We start from the raw sequence: 24,934 nt of genomic DNA, 5'->3' as shown, positions 1-24,934 counted from the left end.
GTTTGATGTCTGTAACTGCAGCAAAATTAAGTTTGATTGGGAGAGCAGTCTGTCTGACAGAATCACTGCTTGCACCCTATGTGGTGACGTGAAAGTAATGCGGGGGGCTGAGGCTGTGGCTCTGTTATATATTTATATATATATATGTGGTTATTTTTTTCTTTTTTCCTTTTTTTTTCCCCTTGTCAACAACTGATTGGGACCTCAAATGACTACAAATTAGTTTAGTGATGGGGCAGCTGTCACAGATATCTTTGAATCAGTTGAAAATGAACAAGGTTGACAGGAACGTGAGAGTCTAATGAGTCCTTCAAATGGTTGATTTGCACTCGGTGGACAACCAGACAATAAGCAGTATGAAATATTGGAAATCAATGCTTTGCTATGGAATTTCATTATGCTCCAATGTCTTTAGTTCATAGTATTTTATATTTTGATGGATTATCCAAAGGAAATGATCAGCTAAGACACCAGGATTGATAAAACTCCCTTGTACAGTCTTAAATGTTTTTTGACTGATTTTTGTGATGTAGAAGTATTGATCTATTTTCATGTACAATCGTAGTCAGTTTTATACTGGTAGATAAAAATGCTACTTTAAACGAAAATGTCCTGCAGGTTGGAGTGGCTTTTTTTTTTTTTTTGTATTACTTCTTGGTTTCTAATCCATCATCTTTTGATGTTTTAGGAGACACAGAAAAGAGTCAAGCAAATCGAACCACTAAGAACAAGGACGCCCATGTATGTGGCAGGTGCTGTGCTGAGTTCTTTGAATTATCAGATCTCCTGCAACACAAGAAGAACTGTACTAAAAATCAATTAGTTTTAATTGTGAATGAAAATCCAGCTTCTCCTTCTGAAACCTTCCCTCCTAGTTCCCCTTCTGATAATCCCGATGAACAGGTGAATGACACAGTTAATAACACAGATCAAGTAGACTGCAGTGACCTTTCAGAGCATAACAAACTTGACAAGGAAGAATCCATGGATGTGGAGGCTTCCAGCATTAACAATAGCAGTAGCAGTTCCAAGAGTGTCAACAATAGTATTACAAGCAGTAACAGCTCCACAATGGGTACCTCAGCTGTAACAACCTCTCTACCTCACATAGGGGATCTGACAACATTAGGCAACTTTTCAGTGATAAATAGTAATGTAATAATTGAAAACCTTCAAAGTACGAAAGTGGCAGTAGCACAGTTCTCGCAGGAAGCAAGATGCAACGGTGCCTCGAGCAGTAAACTGGCTGTACCTGCCCTCATGGAGCAACTGTTGGCTTTACAGCAGCAGCAGATCCACCAGTTGCAACTCATTGAACAAATTCGCCACCAAATATTATTGTTGGCTTCCCAAAATGCAGACATGCCAATGTCTTCTAGCCCGTCTCAAGGTACTTTACGAACATCTGCCAACCCCTTGTCCACATTAAGTTCACATTTATCCCAGCAGCTGGCTGCAGCAGCTGGATTAGCACAAAGCCTTGCTAGTCAATCTGCCAGCATCAGTGGTGTGAAACAGCTACCCCCTATACAGCTACCTCAGAGCAACCCTGGCAACACTATAATTCCATCCAGTAGTGGCTGTTCTCCAAATATTAACATATTGGCAGCAGCAGTTACAACACCGTCCTCGGAAAAAGTGGCTTCAAGTATTGGTGGCTCACAGCTCAGCAACCCACCAGTATCAGCATCATCTTCACCAGCTTTTGCAATAAGCAGTTTATTAAGTCCTGCATCTAATCCACTTCTACCTCAGCCCACACCTAGTAACTCTGTTTTCTCCAATCCCTTGTCCAATATTGGAACACCTGCAGAGGATTTAAACTCCTTGACTGCCTTGGCACAGCAAAGAAAAAGCAAGCCACCAAATGTAACTGCTTTTGAAGCAAAAGGTAATTCAGATGAGGCGTTCTTTAAGCATAAATGCAGGTTCTGTGCTAAAGTGTTTGGGAGTGACAGTGCCTTGCAGATTCATTTACGTTCTCACACTGGCGAGAGGCCATTTAAATGCAACATATGTGGAAACAGGTTCTCCACAAAGGGAAACTTAAAAGTACACTTCCAGCGTCATAAAGAAAAGTACCCTCATATTCAGATGAACCCATACCCGGTGCCGGAGCACTTGGACAACATTCCTACGAGCACAGGTATTCCTTATGGGATGTCTATACCGCCAGAGAAACCTGTCACGAGCTGGCTGGACAGCAAGCCAGTGCTGTCCACACTGACCACGTCTGTCGGGCTGCCGCTTCCACCCACCATTCCCAGCTTGACCCCCTTCATCAAAACTGAGGAGCCCCAGCCTATTCCCATTAGCCATCCTTCCACGAGCCCTCCATGCTCTGTCAAGAGCGACTCTGGAGCAGCTGATCCCACATCAAAAATTTCCAATGGACTCTCTGATGAGGTAGAGGCTGGTGCTTTGCCTACCTCAAATGGCAAAATGGAAGAAAACCCTCAAAACGCGAACTCCATCGCTAACATGAGCAGCTCACCTGCAGCAGACTCGGGCTCCAGTGGCATTGCCGCTTTTACAAATCCACTGATGCCTCTAATGTCAGAGCAATTTAAGGCAAAGTTTCCCTTTGGAGGACTGCTGGAATCAGCGCCAGCATCTGAAACATCAAAACTGCAGCAACTGGTAGAAAACATTGACAAAAAGGCAACCGATCCGAACGAGTGTATCATTTGCCATCGAGTTCTCAGTTGCCAGAGCGCACTGAAGATGCACTATCGCACGCATACTGGCGAGAGGCCATTTAAATGTAAAATCTGCGGTCGTGCTTTCACCACTAAAGGCAACTTAAAGACTCATTACAGTGTCCACCGTGCCATGCCCCCGCTGAGAGTACAGCATTCATGCCCAATCTGCCAGAAAAAATTCACCAATGCTGTTGTGCTCCAGCAGCACATCCGGATGCACATGGGAGGGCAGATCCCCAACACCCCGGTTACAGAAAACTATCCAGAGTCAATGGAATCAGATACGGGATCTTTTGATGAAAAGAATTTTGATGATATAGACAACTTCTCAGATGAGAACATGGAAGACTGTCCTGACAGCAGTGTGCCAGATACTCCTAAATCTGCAGATGCTTCTCAAGACAGCTTGTCTTCTTCCCCGCTACCCCTGGAAATGTCAAGTATTGCTGCTCTGGAAAATCAGATGAAGATGATCAATGCAGGACTTGCCGAACAACTTCAGGCAAGCTTAAAGTCGGTTGAAAATGGGTCAGTGGAAGGGGATGTTTTGACTAACGATTCGTCATCTGTCGGTGGTGATATGGAAAGCCAAAGTGCTGGAAGTCCTGCTGTCTCAGAGTCTACCTCTTCCATGCAGGCCTTGTCCCCATCCAACAGCACTAATGATTACCACAAGTCACCAGGTATCGAAGAGAAACAAGTAAGAGCTTTACCAAGCGAGTTTGCCAATGGTTTGTCTCCAACCCCTGCTAACAGTGGTGCTTTAGATTTGACATCTAGTAACACTGATAAAATGATTAAAGAGGAGTCTCTGAGCATGCTCTTTCCTTTCAGAGATAGAGGTAAATTTAAGAATACTGCATGTGACATTTGTGGCAAAACATTTGCTTGTCAGAGTGCCTTGGACATTCATTACAGAAGTCATACCAAAGAGAGACCATTTATTTGCACAGTTTGCAATCGTGGCTTTTCCACAAAGGGTAATTTGAAGCAGCATATGTTGACACATCAGATGCGAGATCTACCATCACAGCTTTTCGAGCCCAATTCCAGCATCGGCCCTAACCAGAACTCCTCGGTTCTGCCTACTAGTTCACTGTCCTCGCTCATAAAGACGGAGGTTAACGGCTTTGTGCACAGCTCTCCTCAGGACAGCAAAGAATCACCCTCCGGTCTGGTTGCTTCGGGGCCCCTGCCCTCCTCTGCCACATCGCCCGTCCTGCTCCCCGCGCTCCCCCGAAGAACTCCCAAGCAGCACTACTGCAACACGTGCGGGAAGACCTTCTCTTCCTCAAGTGCTCTGCAGATCCACGAAAGGACACACACTGGTGAGAAACCCTTTGCCTGCACTATATGTGGAAGAGCATTCACAACAAAAGGCAATCTGAAGGTACTTTTCCTTCTTGCTGTTCTTAGGTTTCGCTTTTGGCTTGTTGCAGGAGGGAAGGGGGCGGATGTTTTACATCTGCTAGAACTACCTTGGGGGGAGTCTGTGTTACAAAAGGGTTTTCTTCAGTCACTTCCAGTAGCACTAGATGGGCTCTCGCCGATGAGAGCCTGTGTTCGGAGCAGGTCTGAGGGTGGGCTGGATTGGATGCCTGATGAAATTCGCCTACCGGCAAAGACTGTCCATGTAGAGTATGAAATTCAATAGCGCAATGTCAGTACGGACTATTAATTATAGAGAAATGCATTTAGTCACATAAAATGCCTTTTTAAGAAGTGAAAAGCTCTGGAATGAGCTGTTTTTCATAACTACCCTGAAAAATCATGATTGTTTTAAAAAAACTATTAACATAATTCTGGAACTAATGGGCATTACTTTAATTGATTATATAACTAACATTTCCTACTGATATGCGTTTGAAAAAGCAAATACACTTGCGTTTTAGAACACCAGTTGAGCACTTTAGTGTGTACATTTTTCTGTTGACAGAGTATTTCTCTAGAGGTTTCTGCCAGTAATGTGAGATGAATAATTACTTTCAGGCCATTCTGTCTATACACGAGGCTCTCCGATGAGCAATCAGGAAAGGATACTTTCTGCCTGTCTGAAAAGGACGTTTATAGGGTAAAAGGTGTCAAATACAATACTTAACATTGCAATGAAAGTGGACATAGCAATTCTAGCCCTGAAAGCAGCTATCTGCAGTTGACTAACGTGAAGTCGTTATAAACTAAATACATGTAATAAAGAAATAGTAACAAGCAATGGATTGTTCGGGAGGAAGCTCAGGTATTCTGGGTAAAGGTGATGGGCTGATCTAGGAGAAACTTTTTCACTAAACCACCTGAGAAATGGAGTACCGCATCCTTTTCCTTTAGTGCCATTCATTACGTAACAAGACTGGATGTGATCATGAATGGTTCTGTGATCAAAATAAGTTGGAAATCCAGAGCGAACCGCATTTTTTTTGTTTGTATGTTTCTTCCTTTCTTTCCAGGTTCACATGGGCACTCACATGTGGAACAGTACTCCCGCTAGACGAGGCAGACGACTTTCCGTAGATGGCCCCATGACGTTTCTAGGAGGCAATCCTGTAAAGTTCCCAGAAATGTTTCAGAAGGATTTGGCGGCGCGGTCGGGGAACGGCGACCCCTCCAGCTTCTGGAACCAGTACGCGGCGGCCCTCTCCAACGGCTTGGCCATGAAGACCAACGAGATCTCTGTCATCCAGAACGGCGGCATCCCGCCGGCGCCGGGGGGCCTGGGCAACGGCGGCAGCTCGCCCATCAGCGGCTTGACGGGAAGCCTGGAGAAGCTCCCCAGTTCAGAACCCAGTGCACCTCTAGCTGGTCTGGAGAAAATGGCAAGCAATGAAAATGGGACAAACTTCCGATTCACGCGTTTTGTGGAAGACAACAAAGAAATTGTAACAAACTAGGAAAAAAAAAAAACTCCATAAATAACATTCCTGCAAATAGTGCAACCTAGGGTTGCTTTTTTTTTTTTTTCAAACTGCAAGCTACAACATTACAAAGACTTTCTTTTGTACCATGTTCTACTTCTAGAGTTCTAAGAGAGCTTATTTATTAGTGATATAACCTTGCTTTGCAAACAAATGCAAGCATTAACTTTGGTCTCCTGTATTTTGAACTAAATACTAATCGACTAGAGTGCTGTAAACTTGCTGTAACATTTATGGCAGTTGCAAGTCTGTTCTGCTAGGTGATCTTATTCTGGCATTAACTTATTTTCTATATCCAGTTTAACATGAACTCTGGTGTTGATGCAATGCCTCAGTGATGCATTAGATCTATAATAAAAATCTGTATATAAATGTACACTTTGATCCTGCTGGAAATTTTGTCAGCAAACACATTGTTTAGTTTTTCCAAACAGAATTAAGAAAAGGACTGAAAAAATATAGACTGAACAGTGTGGGTCCTTTACACAACTCAGTTTTTGATTTTTATTATAAAATTAAAACTGCTTTAATTTTTGTAGGTTTAACATTTTCCGTTTTGAACTGTTATTTGTATTGTGCTTTTTACTTGAGTCGTCTTAAATGTTAATACGTTTCTGTACAGTAATAAGCACGCAGATTATTAGAGAAGATACTGAAGTGTTGTTTTGGTAGTTGAAACTGAGACGTAACATTTTGCCTTGTAGGTATATTCATTATAGAAAATGTGCTGGACTTTCACAATGCTGCTAAGTATAGCATCTTGAACAACTTCCGTGGACAACTGTAGATGCTCCTGTATATACAATAAGACATCACGTTCATTAAAATGTACATACGCTCCTTACAAGACCCCAGCCCTGCTCCTTGACCAAGGGAACAAGTATAGTGTTTGTTTATTTTGTATTAGGTAAGGGGGGTGGGCAGGGGAACCTTGGACTGTTACATGCACTTTCTCGGAAAGTTGAAAGGAAAAGAGGTCCAGTTTCTTTAACATTTAATACTTACTAACAGCAGAGATACTGTAATTTTACTCGAGTAATCAAATACATTTTTGCAACAGATAAAATTTGCTGTCTCTGTGTTTTTAAAGTGTACCTGTATTTAGTAATGCCTTTGAATGTATTATTTAACCTTTCCCTTGGTTTAACATGAACTGTCCAGGTTGTATGTGCGTGTTTATATTTGTATGTATGGGTATACATATATGTATTGCATATTAATTGCTAGTATATTTTTCATACCCCTTAATAGTGGGAACTTCCGTCTTAACTATTCAACTGCTCCTCATAAATTGTAGATATTTTGGCATTTTTCATTTCTTTATAAAAAAATGCTGCTAGCAAAGACCTTATTGAGCCTAGGTAAGTTTCCTTTGAAGGAAATAATATATCAGATTTAAGGCTTGATTTGGTTCAAATGTTTTATATTTGATATTAATTTTATTCTATGAGATTGTATGTTTGTGGCATGCTTACGCTGCTATATCTGTGTTAAGATGTCCACTTGCAAGTCCCCCTATGTTACATGGGGTTTATAACTTGATTGTAAAAAAAAAAAAAAAAAATTGCTTTGGCCTTGCACATGATCTGGCTTCCCTTATGCACTTGCAATGATCATTAACCTCGATGGGAGTATTGGGACACAAAATTCAGCCCGGTATTTTCACCCAGTAGAGTTTTATCTCCTCGCTTTATTATGATTTATGAAAAATAAATCGGCTTGGCTGCCTTTAAATTATGGATGCTTCAAAAATCCCACAAATGACCAATTTTATGTTCACTGTATGCATATATACTTTTTACAATTCCAAAACCCAGGTATTTTGTTTTATGGGATTTTCTTTAGTATCAGTATGGGGTGGTGTTTGCCCTTTTAAACAAGAACTAGCCTCTCTGCTTCTCTGCCCTAGTATCTCAAGCTGTAAATTGGGGATAATGGAAAATTTAATAACCATACAGCTGGGATGAGAAATACTCTTCCTGAGGAATAGTAAAGTACAACGCTGTAGTCTGAATACCTCTTGGACTTCCTCTCTTTAGATTTTTTTTTCCTGTTCAAATGTGGTTCATGATATGCTTTTTTGTTAATATGTAAGTTGTATGCTAGAGCCAGCTGGCTTGTCAATGTGAATATTTAAGAATTTTGAGTCACCTTTTGGTCTCCAAGGGAAAAAAAAAAAAGGTAAATTAAACAGACTTTAATGATTTTACCAATGAAATACTAATTCTCCTTTTAGACGAAGTGTAGCTTTGGTACCGTAGGGACACAAGGAGGCTCAGCCGCCGAAACGCTGTTTATTTATTTGTTTCTTGATTTATTTATTGGTTTTAGGGTTTTCTCCCCGTTTTTGCCCTTGGCGGCCGCTGCGCTGCGCTGCCCGGGGCTCCCCTCCCCCGCTCTGCACGCGCCTGCGGAGCGACCGTTGGCCGCGACCGTTAGGAGCGGCCGCGAGGAGGGGGCGGCTGAGGTGAACCCCGCCCTGCGCCGGCGGCCGCGCAGGTTGCGCCCCGCCGCCCCCGAGGGCTTCGCCGCCTCGCACGAGGTTGGAGCCCGTGGCCGCCTGGCTCCCCCTGGCTCCGTGGAGGAGAGGAGGGAACCCCGGGTACAGCGGGGCTGCTCTCCTCGCGGCGCCCCCTCCAGCCGCCCGGCTGATTACAGGTGATGGGAGGCAGCTGCGCGGCGGGCGGCTTCCCTCATAAGCTCGGGGCGCTGCCAGGCTCTCAGTTTGCTGCTCCCGCTTCTCCGGTGCTGTCCGCGAAGGTGGGTGCTGGGCGTGAAGGGAGCCGTGTTTCCTGTCCCGCTGCGCGTTGGGGGGCACTGCCTGGTGTCCGGCAGGGCTCGCACCCGTGTTCCCGCGCTGCACCGCGGCTCCTCGGTCCTTCCCGGGGAAGGACCTTCCCGGGTGCCTCAGCCGCGCAGGGTGCGGGCAGAGCTGGCCCGGGCTCCCCGCCTCGACCCGCCCCGTCGGGCGGAGCGCCCGGCGGCGCCGCGGGCTGCAGTCCCGGGGGACGGCATAAAATAATTCGCTCTCGAAACGCGGGCTGTTAAATCTGCCGTTATTTGACATGGGACCGTGGGGATTGGGGGAAGTTACCTCTCCCCGGGGCTGGCTTCTGGCAAGCGCACAAAGGTGCCCGCGTCGCCTCGCAGCTGGGCGCCGCGCTACCTCGCCGGCACAATTATCCAGCGCAGAATTTCCTATTCAAAGACACTGAATTAATCCTTATTCAATAATAAGATTTTTTTTTGCTTTACAGTTTTGTTTTGCGCGGCCGCGTTTTTCTCATTAGCAACAAAGTTTTCCTCCCCTGCTCCTTCCCACCCATCACAATTTTATGATCCATTAAGTAAAGCACTTAAAAAAAAAAAAAAAAAACAAAACAAAAAAAAAAAAACAAAAAAAAAAACGCCAGTGATCCTTCTGCGGATTCGTTATTTGTTTAATCAGCTCAAGTAATTTTCTTCCCCCAGAGAGGAGGGGAAAAAAAGAAAAAAAAAAAAAAAAAAAAAAAAAAAACGTGATTTATTTAGAAAAGGAGCTGATAGCGTGTGAAACTTGCCAGTGTGGGAAGAGCCCAGTGGTGCTGTCTCAATAAAGAGTGCTGAGACCTCAGCAACTTGGGGGCTTTCTCGAGCCTCCTTGTAGTGCAGGTGCTGTATGCAGGGCAAGAGATGAGGGTGGGAGCCCCTGGCCCTGGAGCAGCCCACCCTGAGGGGTCACTTCCTTCTCCCAGGGTGAATCAGGGAGTTGCAGCAGGAGAGACACAATCAAGAGCTGCCCAGGGGATGGAAGGCTGATCAAAAAGGCCTGGAGTCAGCGGGGGGCAGGGGGAAGCTAGAGCTGCTCTTAGGATGGACAAGGATGAGAGGATAAGGGGAGCAGCACATTGCAGGCTTATTTCTGGTGTGGATGACAGGAAAATTCCAAGACTTTTTTTTCCTCAGGAAATAGTTGCGTGGATTTGGCTTCATACTGTTTTAGAGACAAGTTGCAAGGCCTTCCTCTCCCAAACACTCATTTGGAAAGAATATCAAAATGCAATGCAGTTATTTGGTTTTGCCCTGTCTTGGTGGTAAATTCCTGCTTTGGGAAATTCTGAAGTTACAAGTTACTTTGTTTCACCTTTGAGGGAAGCCTGTTTTACTTGACAGTAGAAGGCACGACTTCGTAGGGTGCCACTGCTTTGCTGTCTTCCCTGCCATGGTCATCAGTACTTCTCCTTTTTTATTATTTTTTATTATTATTTTTAAACAAAATAACAAATTTTACTTTCTCTCTCTCCCATGCATATGAATTGAAAGAAATTAAAATAATGCTTTGCAAATAAATGCCTACAGGTATTTATACAAGCCAGAAGGAATGTGCCTCTTTCTTGCTGAACTGAAATATGATGACTTCAAACAAACAAACAAACAAAAAATACTTTTGCCTCTAGGCAGGGTGTTGGAGAAATAGAGGCTTTTAGAAATATTTGTGGGAAAGAAGGGGTAAATTGGAAAGAATATGCAAGTTCAGCTGAGACCAGAGTTACTGACCAGAGTTACTAGGTGCATTTCTGTTCCGTTTTCTAATTCTGGTATTTCTGTCTTTCACATTCAGGTTATAGGTAATATCAGAGTAACTACCCTGAGCTAATCAATCTGTCATCCACTGACCACGGCCTAGCAGCTGCCTGAGGAAAATGGCAAGTACACAGTGACTTTCTGGAAAGATTTTCTTCTTCCAGGGTCTGGGAAACTGGGAATCCCTGGAACTCATGCAGTGACTGGATTTTTTTTTTTTTCTCCAAGTAAGTGAGGTTTAAGCATGGAGATGTGATTTCTATTAAGTCTCAGGCTCAAATTATATTACAGTTTTGTCCTACTATGACTGTTTTTTGTTTCCACTTTATATTTTTTTTTTTATTTAAACATATATTTCTGAATCCACAGTCTGAATCTATTTTCTTAAGAGATTAAAATCCCTCAGTGACAAGGCAAAAGGACAAAGAAGTAGGAATAGGACAGGTGGAAAAAAAATATTTAATGCTTATGTCTATCTAGCACCGGGGGAAAACGATGGTGGATAACGTGCGCTCAAAGGCTGAAGACATCTTCTCCCATGTTATGTATCCTGGCTGAGCCCTGGCTACTTGTATGCAGCTACCTGATTGTATGGTAAATGTATAGCAGTAGCTGTTGAGGTGTTGCAGAGTAAGGAAATGATGGCATCTCCCTTTTCATAGCAGTTAACTCATCTAACCCAAATTACAAGCTCTTCTTAGCTTTTGGAAGTCATCATTGCTTTTAGGGAGTGATTTAAGTTGAACTGGGACTACAAGCATCTTCATGTCCATGTTAGACCTGGTCACCAGTGCTAGTAAGGAAGGTCTCCATCAGGATGGAACATTCTTCAGCCCTGGAACCTTTGGCATCATTTCATTTCAGAAGTAAGAAATATCTTCATGTCACCAGACATGTACATCATCTGTACAGACAGCTCTCTCGAACGGGGCTGTGCTGCAGTGCAGAGGTCTATTTTCATTATTTAAAGGTCTTAAAAATGCAGCATCATGATGTCAGGTGGGTCTAGCTGAAGCCCTGCAGCTACCCTAGGATCCTGGCATCAGGTGTTGTGACAAGCAGTTTTCAGGACTGAATGCGGAAAGAAAGAAGCGGAGTGGTCTAGCACAGTATCATGAATTTAACCCCACTGGCCACCACTTTTGGTCTGTCTTCCCTACGAAAAATATTTTTAAAGTTGAGCGAGTGAGACTGTCAGATGAATAATTTTAAGATTTTTTTTCAGTGATGTCTGTTTTGAAAATGAGCCATTTTTAGAGGTGAGTAATTCTGAATTACTTTATTTGCAACAGGATTTTAAAATGTCAATTTATATATCAAATAAATTGCCCATCTCTTTATACCACGAATATATAGTGAAGCTTTTTTTTATGCAGAGTAACTGAAAGGCCAATTGTCTTAAATAGTAATTGTGCATTCATATTGGCTCCTATCTTTCTGCTGCTTACAGGATGCAGAGAATAGTACATAATATGTAGAAGGACAGAATAGGTTTCAAAGCAGGTTTGTGGATGCATTTAGTTGTCTAGACTGAGTACTGAGTCCTTCCGGTAAATTGTCAGAGCTGCAGATGAAACCATTTTGTGCTGGTTAGATTGCTAATTAGGTCAGCATAGACCTCTGGTGCCGATGCACTTACCCCTCTGCTTAACTTGCCTTGGCTTCTAACATTGAAGGGTGCCTAAGCACAGACAATTTCTTTAAAAGTGGCTATCCCACAAGCATTGTTTGTTTAGAATGTCAGACTGATTTTTTTGCCTTGTTTCTTAAGGTCTTATTCCCCATGTATCAAAAATGTACCCAACAGGCTTACAAACCTTCAGCAAACCATCTCACAATGCTGAAGGTAGAGCCTATATGTCTGTGAGTCAGGCAGAAAGCTAATAAAGCTTGTGTCATAATTTCATGAGATGTTACCTTCTAATCCAAGGCTTATAAAGGGCCATCTGCCTCCAAAATGGCTTAGCTTTTGAGTTTTCTTGTACTAGTAGGTCTAACTTTGCACTGAAGCATAGGAAGAACACTCCATGATGTACCGCTTTGGCAAAGCCTAGCAGTAACAGCTTAAAGCAACAAAGTCATTTCTGGAGAGAGATGAGATACTATCCTAGAGTCACTTTTCTTATTTGACCTATATAAAGCAGTTGATTCTGCTCTTGTGTTCACTCCTGGATTTGAGGGAGTTATTTAACCAATTCCATCTTCCAATGCTGTATGCATTCATGCTGGCATCCACAATAAAACAGGACACAAAAAAAGCAAACAAAACAGTTGCAATAGCATTCAATGCACTTAAATTTGGAGGAAATGAAAATAAATATTTTTCAAATGGTTTGAGGAAAAATGTCCAGCTTGCCTAAAAGCCTTTGGTGAAAATGAAAAGTTGATGGCAATATTGATATTTAATTACTGTTTTGGTGGTGTTTGGTGGTGTTTATTCTTTCTTTGCAGACAAATGCCTATAGTCAGTTGCCACTTCAATCATCTTTATCATGGATAACTTTGAACCTGTGTTTCAGGTATTATATTCCCTTCATTCCCTATGCATGCGTCATCTTAAGAGCAAAATGGTAAAGCAAAGACTATAAAACTGGAAAAATTGTTGATTAATCATGAGAAAAATGCTGGATACTATGCAGTATATCAGACCTGTGGCTTCAGTGTGTTCCTGGCTGGTTTGAGTGTAGCGTGTGAGAGAAGGTGGCACATGGAATTAGAATGTGTAACCTGGGGCTCTCTGCAACTTATCTGCTGGCAGTGTAAGACTGATACTGTCCTTTTTCCCAGGCCATGCATATCTTGTTTAATTTTACTTTATTTTTATTTTTTTTTTACAATCCAGAAATGATACCAGTGCAGTAGTGCAACAATTTCTCAAAATGGAGCTTTTTTTTTTTTTTTCCTTAACGGGGTCTTCTCTACTACTGAACAGTAGGAGTGTAGAAAAAGGAAAGGAAATTTATTTCTGATCCTTTGAGGAACTCTGTCTATACTGTTGGACCAATGAGTTTTTTTTTCTAACCTTCAATGCATCACTGACAACCTTTGCTTTTAAAAGGGAGTCTCTGTGTTTTGTATTGTGCATAGCCAAAGTTTCAAGTCAGTAAATTATGTATGTTTAGATCTTTTGCTTGTTCCTGAATATCAGAGGAACAAAACAAAATGAATAGCTTATCACTGGGAGTCTGGAATAACTGTCAACCAAAGCCAGAAGTCCCAACTTTAGAAACTGCTCATCTCAAAGTGCTTTCTTTTTATCTGAAAACAGGATATTGGCAACAATAATAACAGAAATAAATCAAGAATATGGACAACGTGGAGAGGAAAAAAAGCCAAAACAACAACAAACTTCACCTAATTTTGAAGCTCAATCAGTGCTTTATTTTGCTAACTCCGTTTTTGTTATGTACAATTTAAACCATCCCAAAGAGTTGTGGTTATTAGAAAGTGCTTAACCTCTTCCATCCGAAACCAGGCTTTTAAAAATTGTTTACACACTCACCTAAAATCAATAGTGATCTTTGCAAATGGATGGCCCAGATCTCATGACAGTGAGCAGTTATAAGCTGATATGCAAGACTAACATACTGAGATCACCCTAATGCTTGTCCTCTCCCACTAGAAGTTCTAAAAAAAAAAAAAAAAAAAAAAGCTTGTTAGTGTTAGTACCAGCAGAGCAATTGGTTTGTTGTAGGAGCTTTTCGTGTGTGAGTAGGGAGCAATGTACTGATAAACTCATAGCTGTAATGTAGTCACGCACATGTAGCTGAAACAGGAATGTGTCTGTAGGGAGCTCTGCCGAGTATGTTCTTTGCCTTTCATATACTACTTCATGTCCAAATCAGTTTTGGAGGGTATCTGACCTTAAGCAGACAATGTTCTATAATTACTGACTCACGAAGGCTCTGAAATATCAGGGAATCTTATGGTGATGTGATATGTCTCTCTTTTTAGAATGAGTAATGGTCTCTACCTCTCTCCTTCCACACTCTTCTCCTCTCTGGAGGGCGGTGGGTGATGAAGATTCTGTGTAACATTAACAATTAATGGAAGAAATCTTAACAGCAGTAGAACTGGCCAAAGACATGAGTATTTATAGAAACTAATAAACTAAGAACAAATTCAGGATTAAATATCAACAGCTAGCAGCTATTAGCTAATAGCTTTTCTCTCTCTCCTTTTAAGTAATCAAGCCATTATTTGGAAAGGATCCCTGCTGGGTTTGGAGATGCCAATCCATCATGCATTCCAGGGCAAGCAGAGATGTTTATTTACAACAGCATTTCCTCAGAGTTCCTGCAGAACCAGCACCCAGCTGGGGTTAGTAGGGTGGGAGGTGAAAATTTTTTTATTGAGGTGTAAAAGTAAGCTTTTGGTTGCTGTTGGTGAATTGGAGATCCTGTGTTATTTATTTATCTTCCAATGTTACCACAGCAAGCAAAAGATGATGGGACACAAATATCTATTGGAACTGTAGTAGAGGAGACTGCAGAGTGGCTGAAGTCCAGCAAAATGGCTCTATCTACTCAAAGCTCAAAGTTTATAGTTTAAGTGATGTGCAAAGAAGTTCTTGTCTACATCAGTGGAAATTATGGAAATTTCTTGGATAACTTAATCCTAGTTTAAGGGTTGATTTCATCTTGTCTATCTTCAACAAATCAGAGGTACAAAGGTCTCAAGTTACCCTCTGTATTCCTTCCTTCTCAAGGTCTAGCTTGGGCTCTATTTAATACTATCTAGTTTCTGTTTCAGTGGAAAGAGTTAATCCAAGCACTTTCAGCAATACTTTAAAAATGTTCTTAATTCCCTCCATCAACTGATCAACTTCCTTTTTCTTCTTTATTTCCTCTCAAATGACCAAATGAATTATGTGCATTTGTAATGGATATAGCACTGTCCTTAAAAAAAAAAAAAAAAAAAAAAAAAAAAAAAAAAAAGCTATTAGGTTCCACTGTAGGTATGGATGAATTTCAGTATGTGAAGTTTTTGCTCTATGCTGATAAAACTATAGAAGGAGGTTGGAATGGATGGGTAGCTTGAGCCAATCTGCGGTTGTTGTTTTTTTTATCTCTGTGGGTGAGAGCAAGTAGTTGACAATTCTGACTGTAAGTAGTTGGCAAGCCTTTTGCTGGAATCTCAATTACTCACCATTGAATATCTTCTTTCTTCTGTTTTTTAGTGTTTCCAGGTGTTTATGGTTGATTTTTCTTGAGAAAGATATCAGTAACAAAACTGTTGTTGCTTATATGCATATGTGAGGTGATGTGAGAGGAGGGGGAGGTATATTCTTCTTGGCTTTTGTTTTATGTAAATTTGCAATGTGGTTCATGGGCAAGAAACCCGCATTTTCATCTGAGAGGACCAAGGAATTTACATGTTTTCATTAGTACTTCCTTCCCTTTCCTTCATTTCATGCTGTTTAATGATTTTTTTTTTGGTTTATTATTGCCACTTGGTTGTGCTAAATTTAAAGTAGATGGTAAAACAATTCTCAGTAATATTCCAAAAGATTATTTGCAGTAGGGAGTGTTAATTCTGCAAGGATTCAGGTAATACAGCTGAAAAGCAGGGCAAGTCATTGAAAAAGATTTTAGATGGAGAGCTAAAGTATTTAATAGTGGTCAAATGCTGCTAGCAAAATTAGTCTTTATTAAAATGAGAAATGTTACATGCTTCTAGTCTGGTAATAAACCTACAGTGACTCATCAGGGTGATGTTGTGGCTTTTTCCTTTGCTCTTATGGAGTGGAGTATTGATTAGGCTGTGAAATAATACAACAGCTGAAGCTCAGGTAGCAAATGTGGGTTGAATCGGTCTCCTTTTACTAAGCCTCCTGTATCCTCACATTATTTATAGCAGAAGGATTGACTTTGGAAAATAATTTTGATAAATACCACCTTGTAGCACCTGTTTAACTGATGGGAAAGAAAGAATTCCCTAGTTTGTTAACTTTAAATATTGGGAGCAGAAGTGATGTGCGCATAATAATATTATGATTCATACAAACCACTTTTCAGCCAACTCAATGCATTTCATTACCTCCTTTCCAGCAGAAGTATTGATTTTTGTTTTGCGGTTTTATAACACAATTTCAGGGCTGTTGTAGTTTAATGAGGCATGTTCTTATGATGTTTAAAAAGATTTGAAGCAGTTGTTGAAATAAATATTATGGATTGCCTCCCCTCCCCACCCTTACCCATATAAACTGCGTATAAGAATGAAGAGGGCATCCAGCTATGCAGCTTTTTGTGTTTTAGATCAAAGTGCTACTGCAGAACAATAGCAGGCCACACTTCTCTGTTCATGACCACACACAGCAGCACCTGCAGAGCAGTAAAATGTCATTGTTGCTTCTGCAGTTAGAGCAGAGGAAGCACCACTGAGGTGGCAGATGATTCCAATAATACTTGATGTGAATTGATGGGGAAGGAGGACCATAACACAGAGGGCTTTTTTTATTATAAGCCCTGACTTACCAAGCTGTGAACAATGGAATACTGCACCTGTGGACTTTCTTCAAATCAACCATTATGGAAAGTGACAGATTTTATTAAGCTAAGGAAGAACTTTTCAACATGGTGAGATTTGTAGTTTACTTTGGAATCACATGGAGGAAAAAAGAGATATGTTTACTTTATTTAGAAGCATTTCCTACTGCTCATTTTCTTTTCTAGTTGAATCTTGTGTTCTGCTTTTTGAACTGTGTTCATATAATGAAATTGCAGGAGCAATTTTATCTAAAATTATATTAAAAAAACCCTACCATCACTTTGGAATATTTTTACAACTATTTTTAGTCAATGTTCCATGTTTTATATTAGATGGCTCAAATTTGGTGAAGAGACTGGAATTGGGAAGGGAATTAACATATTGCTTGAAGGGAGACACTTTGTATTTTTAATAGATGTTAAAAATATCTAGGTTTTGAAAAAAGCTTCTGAAAAGGGCTCTTAAATTACCCCAAATGAAACTTGCTGGTGCTATATAGATACGCACTATCTTTGTGCAGTCAGCTTCTTCCTCGTTTGCCCATCTCTGGGATGGCTCTAGGAGCCTAGGGGCTGGATGTAATAGAACTACCCGAAAGGAGGTTGGGGGAGGTGGGGATCAATCTCTACTCCAAAACAACTACTGATAGGATGAGGAAATAGCCTCATGTTGTGCCAGGGGAGGTACAGGGTGGATATTAGGAAAAATTTCTACATGGAAAGAGCAGTCAAGCATTGGAACAGGCTGCCCAGGGAAGCAGTGGAGTCACTGTTGCTGGTGGTGTTCAAGAAATGTGTAGATGAAGCACTTAGCATCATAGTTTAGCAGGCATGATGGTGATAGGTTTATGGTTGAACTAGATGATCTTAAAGGTCTTTTCCAATCATTATGATTCTATGTAGGACAGTATTATTACAGAAGACACACGCATGTACAGAGGGGCTAATGTGCTTCTGAGTGGACAATGCACAGTTTGCTTTCTTCTCCAAACAGATCAAATTGTTTACTTTATTTACAACAGTAAAACATCACTGCCTGAAGACAAGCTTTGATATTTCTGTTCTGGGATTGTTACAGTAATGAACCGGAATTAAAAGACTTGGTATTTCTTTTCTCAGATTGCTATCCTGTGCCATGTAGCCCCAGCAGAGCACAGGATCTGATTTATCTTGAGTTTTTCAGTTATCTCTATTCAATAAAATATTTGGCCTTATTCTGGATAGACCTACAATCATTTTTCTGGGCTCAGAGACAGGCCTCTGGAGCCCCTGTGAATCCAAATGCATAAAAAGCATTGTGTAGGTGCCATTGAAATGTCCAGATGATGATTCATTTCAGGTTGCCTTAAAAACAAAGTCATACATAAAAAGGGAACTCTGGATAAAAATGCTTTCTTTTCTTACTGTGCTTATATATCTATGTACAGCTTTCACAGTGAGTTTTGAAAAGTCATGAAAGTTGTAATTCATGTAATATTAATGGCTAAGAATTGACAAATCAAGCATGAAGTAAACTGGTTCATGATTATTAGCTAAAAGCATGGTGCTCTTTGGTGATTCTTTTTGTTCTAAGAATAAAGCTCTGAATGAACTGGAAATCATTTAGAGGAAACCCTGAAGTAAGGAGGTCATGCAGAGTAGTTGGTGGAATATTACACTTTTCATTTGCACAAACAGATGGTAAGCTTGGCCTCAGATTTAATCAGGGGATGACAGGCAGGTAGTACTTTTGTATATTTCAGATGGAGACTTTCTTTTTAGAGATGTAGAAACTCATTAATATTCAATAATGTCTATACCAGTAGAAAGAAATATTTGCTAGATATTTATGCTATCCTTAGTGTCTTTAGTGTCACTTTAACATATTGTTAGAATTAATTCATACAAGAATACTGCTGGTTTTAGTTAGCTTTGGTTTCATGTATTCTCTTCTCCTCCTTTTCCATTTTGGCAATGCACATAGCAATCCAGAACACAAAGAAAGGTGCCTGTGAATTAACTATTGAGCAAATACCTGTCTTAACAATTCAGGATTCATGAATATCTGACCATATTCTTTTTAGCTAGTCTCTTAGATAAGATTTTTATATCAGTTGTTTCTTTCTCCTCCCAAAACATAATACCTGGTAACCTAAGCACACACAATCTGTTTCAGATGAGGGATTCAGCCAAGTGCAGCCACTGGTGTGTTTTAATGTCACTGCAGATATTATATTACCTTTCTAGAAACAAAATCTTTTTTTTTCTCCCCTTCAGATGGAAGTCCCCTGATACCCCTGTCAGAGACCATTTGTTATGCAGAGTTTTGTGAAGCAATCAAAATTAATTCAGAGTGATCTTTTCACCCAGAACCCCCCAGCTTCAAATAATGGGCTTTCTCAACAGGTGCTCATTGTGGCAGTTTGACTCCAACTTGCCAGACTAAAGATTTTATTCTTCAGCCATATTTAAGAAAAATAATCCTCAACTTGTAATTTACTAATCTTTAGCAGCTGCCCAGGAAGGCACACCTGCCCAAAAGAATGATGTCTTATATCTTTGAAATATAAAACCTAAAAATGTTTCCATATTTATTTATTTCTCTGTTTAAAAAAACCTCACTTACAGGTCAGCGGGAAACCTGTCAATAACAATGCCATGCAATGTTGCAGTCTTATAAAGAATCTAATTCTTTTTTTTGTTTTTGTTTTTTGCTGGGGGGAGAGGAAGGGGCTGGAATCCTACCTTTGAATGGGGGGAGGGCGGGACTGTTTAGTTTTTTTCGCTGGTTAAGCTTTATAGTAGCCTGAAGTTAAAGCGAAGTGAAACAGAAGTTTAAAAAAAAAAGTGTTTTAAAGGTAGAAATTCTAATAAGTTATACTCATTTGTCTGTTTGACAAATTTTTATCATGTCTTGCATCTTTCATATGAGATTCATGTTATAGGTGGATTAGGAACTGGCTGGATGGCAGGGCCCAGAGAGTGGTGATCAGCAGTGCAGAGTCTAGTTGGAGGCCTGTAGCTAGTGGTGTCCCCCAGGGGTCAGTCCTTGGTCCAGTCCTGTTCAATTTATTCATCAATGACCTGGATGAAGGCACAGAGTGCTCCCTCAGCAAGTTGGCTGATGATACCAAACTGGGAGGAGTAGCCGATACCCAAGAGGGCTGCGCTGCCATCCAGAGGGACCTGGACACACTGGACATCTGGGCAGTGAAAAACCTCATACAATTCAACAAGGCCAAGTGCAAGGTTCTGCACCTGGGGAGGAATAACCTCACACACCAGTACAGGCTGCAGACCTACCTTCTGGAGAGCAGCTCTGCGGAGAAAGACCTGGGTGTCCTGGTGGATGACAAATTGACCATGAGGCAGCAGTGTGCTCTTGTGGCCAAGAAGGCCAATGGGATCCTGGAGTGCTTTAAGAAGAGCATCTCTAGCAGGTCGAGGGAGGTGATCCTGCCCCTCTACTCAGCCCTGGTGAGGCCACATCTGGAGTATTGTGTCCAGTTCTGGGCTCCACAGGACAAGAGGGATGTGGAGCTGCTGGAGAGAGTCCAGCGCAGGGCTACGAGGATGATCAGGGGCCTGGAACATCTGCCCTGTGAGGAGAGGCTGAGGGAGCTGGGCCTGTTCAGCCTGGAGAAGAGAAGGCTGAGAGGGGATATAAGTATATCTGTGTCTATAAGTACCTCAAGGGAGGGAGTGCAGAGGATGTTGCTGATCTCTTTTCAGTGGTGGCCACTGACAGAACTAGAGGAAATGGCTGCAAACTGAAGCACCAAAAGTTCCACAGGGACTTAAGGAAAAAAATCTTCACAGTGAGGGTGACAGAGCACTGGAACAGGCTGCCCAGAGAGTTTGTGGAGCCTCCTTCTCTGGAGATTTTCAAAACCCGTTTGGACGCAGTCCTGTGCCACGTGCTCTAGGTGACCCTGTGTGTGCAGGGGGTTGGACTAGATGATCTCTAGAGGTCCCTTCTAACCCTAAGCATTCTATGATTCTATGATTCTTTCATTTTCTTTTAAATGTCTTTTGTATGACCTTTGAAAGTAAAAAAATGAAAACCAGACAAAAGGTTTTTTTTTTTTTTTTTCCCTTTACGTTGAACATTCTTGGTGGGATATCAGGGTTTAAAAAAAGGATGGTAATCTGATTCAGTAAAGGTACTACAGGATGTGGCATGACAAATACATGCACTGCTGCTGATACCACTATACCACAATATTGAGCCGTTTAATTAGATGGCAATGTACAGTTCAATGAAGCTCATTACCAGTAAAACTGGTATTTCTGTGGTGGGTAGAAGTTATACAAGTCCAAGTGCTTTTACACTGCAATAATTACAGTAGAAGATACTATTGTTGCAATTAGGAAAAGTAGTTTTAAAAGATGTGCCTATGTTCAAATACTCTACCTGTACAAAACAGCATATAGACCAGGCCTCACCATTTTGGATTTAGCTCAGGATTAGAACTTTTGGGAGTGTCAGTAGAATATCAGAAGCTAGGAAGTGCCTACAAAAGTGGCAGCGGGGGCGGGGGGGAGCAACAGTTGCTAAAATGTATTTCTGGACTGTCTCATTGCAACTTGCATGATATTTAAGGAAGGAAATCCTGGCCTGAATGTGTTTTGTTTTGTATGCCACCTTTTAGATTAGATCTAAGAACAGCCAGGAAATATTTGCTTCTGTTAGTCATTCATTGTATTGGTGATAATACTACTGCAGATTGAAACTGGGGTCTTTGACACTGTTGTGCATTTCAGAAAGTTTGTAAGAAGCCATGAACCCTTTACTGAACCAGATATCTGGAGCAGTGGGGGCCTTCAACAGACACATGCATGTGAAATGGCCAATGACAGATGCACCTGAAGCCTGAGACAGTTGCAGACAGAGAGGCTTTACTAGGCATTGCTTTAGCATAAGTTTGAGGGGCAGAAGCAAGAAAAACAGTTTGTAAGGAGAAAGAAGAATCAGTAAAAAGGCATCAGCCAGAACTACATGAACACTGGTAGCATTTACTTGAGAAAAGAATGCCAGAGCTTTTTGAGTTAAGTACTGAGAAAAGAAAGCTTAAAACTAAACGAAACTGTCTCCACTGTTTAATTCCTGTTATGTTCAGGGAAATAAGACTGTTTTAAAGGAGGAGTCAGTTATCAATTTCTACTCATGAAAATGAACAGGTGCCCTCCATTTTTGTCTTGCTGTTCTATTCAAAAGGGGATGACATTACTTGTTAGTTTGATAGCACCATTCAAGATTCTAAATATTCTATAAATGTAGATATTAGGCAATACCATTTGTGCAGTGGACAAGCATCATTTAACCTAACAGATTAACTGAAGTAAGGAGTCGTGAAGCAGTTTGTCCAAATCAATCAGTGACTTGTTCATAGAGCTAGGAAGAAAATCCAGGGACCTGATTCCTTTTTTACTTATGCTGGGGTAAAGTAGATGTAAGCAGGAGAACCGTGTCTTGGTAACTGTGATACCTGTTCCTGCTACAGTTATGAATGTAACTGAATTCCTTCTGGCGCTGAGGGAAGTACAAAAGTCATGATGCTCGGTCCCTTGCTGTCAAAGCTGTTTCACAGTGTTGGCCCTTAGTACATACTTATTTGTGTGGAAGCTGGAATTTGCTGCCTTTTTGTATGTTTTACCACAACATTTCAATAGCTCTACAGAAAACAGTGAAGGTAAAAACCTTGGCCCAATATCATTAATATTGTTAAAGGCCTTAAAGGGTATGCTGTTGGTATCTAGTTGCCACCTTACTGCTACCTCTCTTTCTAACTATAATATACTTTGAATATATATTGGCATACAAAAGACAAAGTGTTAATTACAAAAATAGGTTTTCAACTATTCCAGATTCGCTGTTTCCACAAATTGGGGGGCAGGGGGAGGGAGGGGTGAGGGTCCTAGTTGAGAATGTGATTTGTGCGGCCACCTGAGAGAAAGGATCTTGCATCTCCTGAGTCCTAGTGCAGTATATGTTTCTGAAGAGCATCTGATATAGAGAGGGAGAGAGAATTGTATCTTACAAATACTTTCCCTTCTTTAATACTAGTTAATGTTAATAGGTGGTTTGGTATACCTTTTAAAAGCTCTCGTTGAAATGTATCCAGCGTATTTATAAAATATCACATACCAGCGTTTTGCTTACAGTCTCCTCTGAAAAACAAGCTAAAAAACCTGTAGGCCAAAACTAAGATCTAAGAAGCTAATTTATCCCTGCCAATCTCTCACATTTGCTCTAAACTTAATTAAAAATTTTTGTTCTTTAGAGAGCAGTATTATTTTTTCTTCTTCCCAAAATCAAACCAGTCAGCCCTAATATTGTTTTGCAACTGTTTGTTTCATGTGGCATTGGGAGTCAAAATTGTTCGAAGTTGAATATGGCTTTTGAATTATTTTTGAAACAGTCTTTTCAAAAGAATAACATCACATCAAAAGAGCAGGGTACATATTTTTGAGAATGTGAGCTCTGATCCACAATGGGCCTTATGTGATGTTATCAAGACTAAGCTATTTTCTACTTCAGTCTTCAGAATCCAGCTCACTTCAGCTTGCTGTGCTTTTGCAGGATCAAACTCTTGTGCATTCTGTAAAGTATGTAACTGATTAGCCCCTGAAGTTTCCTAGTACTTTATATTTATATATGGGTAATTTAATTCGGCTTGTTTAATGAGTTCTTACAGAATTTTTCAAAAGAGGAAGGGATTGTTTAGGCTACCAAACTAAATGCTAACCATTTTAGGGATTATAGTTTTGTCCATATGAAGAAAATATTACTAATCTGTAAACCATATGAAACAATCCAACAGAATTTGATAACGCATTTTCACCAATGGAGAATGATCCACTTAGATTCAGATTTTCAACCAAATTAGGACTAGAATTTTCATATATTTAACCTAAAAGCGTACCAAGTAAATTCTGGAAGCATTAAAGTGGATGAGCAAAATGAAATAGCAAGTAAATGCTTATGGATATCTTACAGAAGCACAAAAATCTAGGCTATAGCAGCACAGCCATGTACAGATAGAATGCCGTTTTGAAACTGGTAAAGCTTTGTACAATTTCTTCACATTAAAAAATCATACCACAGAAGACTTAAACAAGCAATGCAATGATTTCTTTCTAAATCTGCTGGCAGTATGACTTACCAGCTGTTAGATGTATGTATTTGCTACAATGGAATATTTAACTTGAATATAGCCGAGTGGTTTACTGTTTATTGCTGTTGATGGTGTAACTGATTACTTCACTACTATTCATTTTGATAATGTGCTTACCTATTACTCTTCCATTTTGAGGCTGGCATAATAAAGATTGCTGAGGTACAAGTAAAAGGTATAACTCTTCCTAATTAGAATTAGTCACTTACTGTAACTTTCTATTCTCTCCCCTCTTCCATGAAACTATACTATCACCTAGCTTTGAAATAAAATATATTTCCCAGAAATGGTTCCACCTTAGGTGCAGTCCTTTTCCATTCTTCTGAATTCCTACTTTTCTCTTTTTTTTCTTGCTATAGGTTCTGTAGAGCAGATTATTTTATCACAGAGAAATCTGTGGTAAATTGAAATAAACAGCATAGGCGCTATTGTGATTTTAGATGGGGTGGGGAAGACTGAGATGCAGGTCATCTGTTAGGTCGTTCCCCTTGAGACCTGAGGTGTAGAGGGGTTTTGTTCACTGGCATCAAGTTTACATCTGCAAGGGGAAGCAAGCATATGTTTGATTTCAATTGAAGGGTAGTATTTTCATGATACTTGATGTAAGGAATATTTTATGAACTTTAATGGCTGCATGGCTTTTTTGAGACAATAATTTTTGTATCTCATAACCCTGCTGCTAGATACATACTGGTCTGGAGGAAGGGCTTACCCTAGTCCCCACATAAAGGCTGTGTGAGAAGTGTGTTACTTCTGGCAGTCCTGACTCTCCCCTTAGCCATGGTCTTGTGGCTGGACAATGGCTGGCCTTGCTGGTGCAGGCAGGATGCAAGAAGACACATGTGGAGTCTGTGCAGTGTAGAGAACACGAACAATCACTTTGCAAGGGCAGTGGGTAGGAGATGATGAGGGCAAGTGGCATGCATGCCTTGTGAGTGTGAGGGTCTCTTCTACATGCATATTCTCATGATCCTACACACAGAAGGCCTCTCATATTGCTGGCTACTAGCAACATAACCACTTACCCTAAAACATTATTTGACATTTGAGTTCACCTGTTTTATGAATATATGCATACACAAAATAACACTAATAACAATGTGATTTATCTCATG

General features: G+C 40.7%; 1 protein-coding gene across 1 annotated transcript in view; it reads left to right on the top strand.

The window, feature by feature from the left end:
- Window positions 1–6,677, top strand: part of SALL1 (spalt like transcription factor 1) — a 14,250-nt gene extending 7,573 nt beyond the window's left edge. Inside the window, exons 2-3 of the mRNA XM_010214911.2 lie at window positions 689–4,092; window positions 5,147–6,677. Coding sequence (XP_010213213.2) covers window positions 689–4,092; window positions 5,147–5,587 — 3,845 coding nt within the window. The 3' untranslated portion in view covers window positions 5,588–6,677. The remainder of the gene's footprint in view (window positions 1–688; window positions 4,093–5,146) is intronic.
- Window positions 6,678–24,934: the final 18,257 nt, after the last annotated feature.

Source organism: Tinamus guttatus, unplaced genomic scaffold, assembly GCF_059628265.1.
Source record: "Tinamus guttatus ecotype Peru unplaced genomic scaffold, ASM5962826v1 Tinamus_guttatus_pri_ptg000389l, whole genome shotgun sequence".
Classification (NCBI taxonomy): Eukaryota; Metazoa; Chordata; class Aves; order Tinamiformes; family Tinamidae; genus Tinamus; species Tinamus guttatus.
The sequence above is the reverse complement of the archived record's forward strand: the minus strand, read 5'-3'. Positions and strand labels throughout refer to the sequence as shown.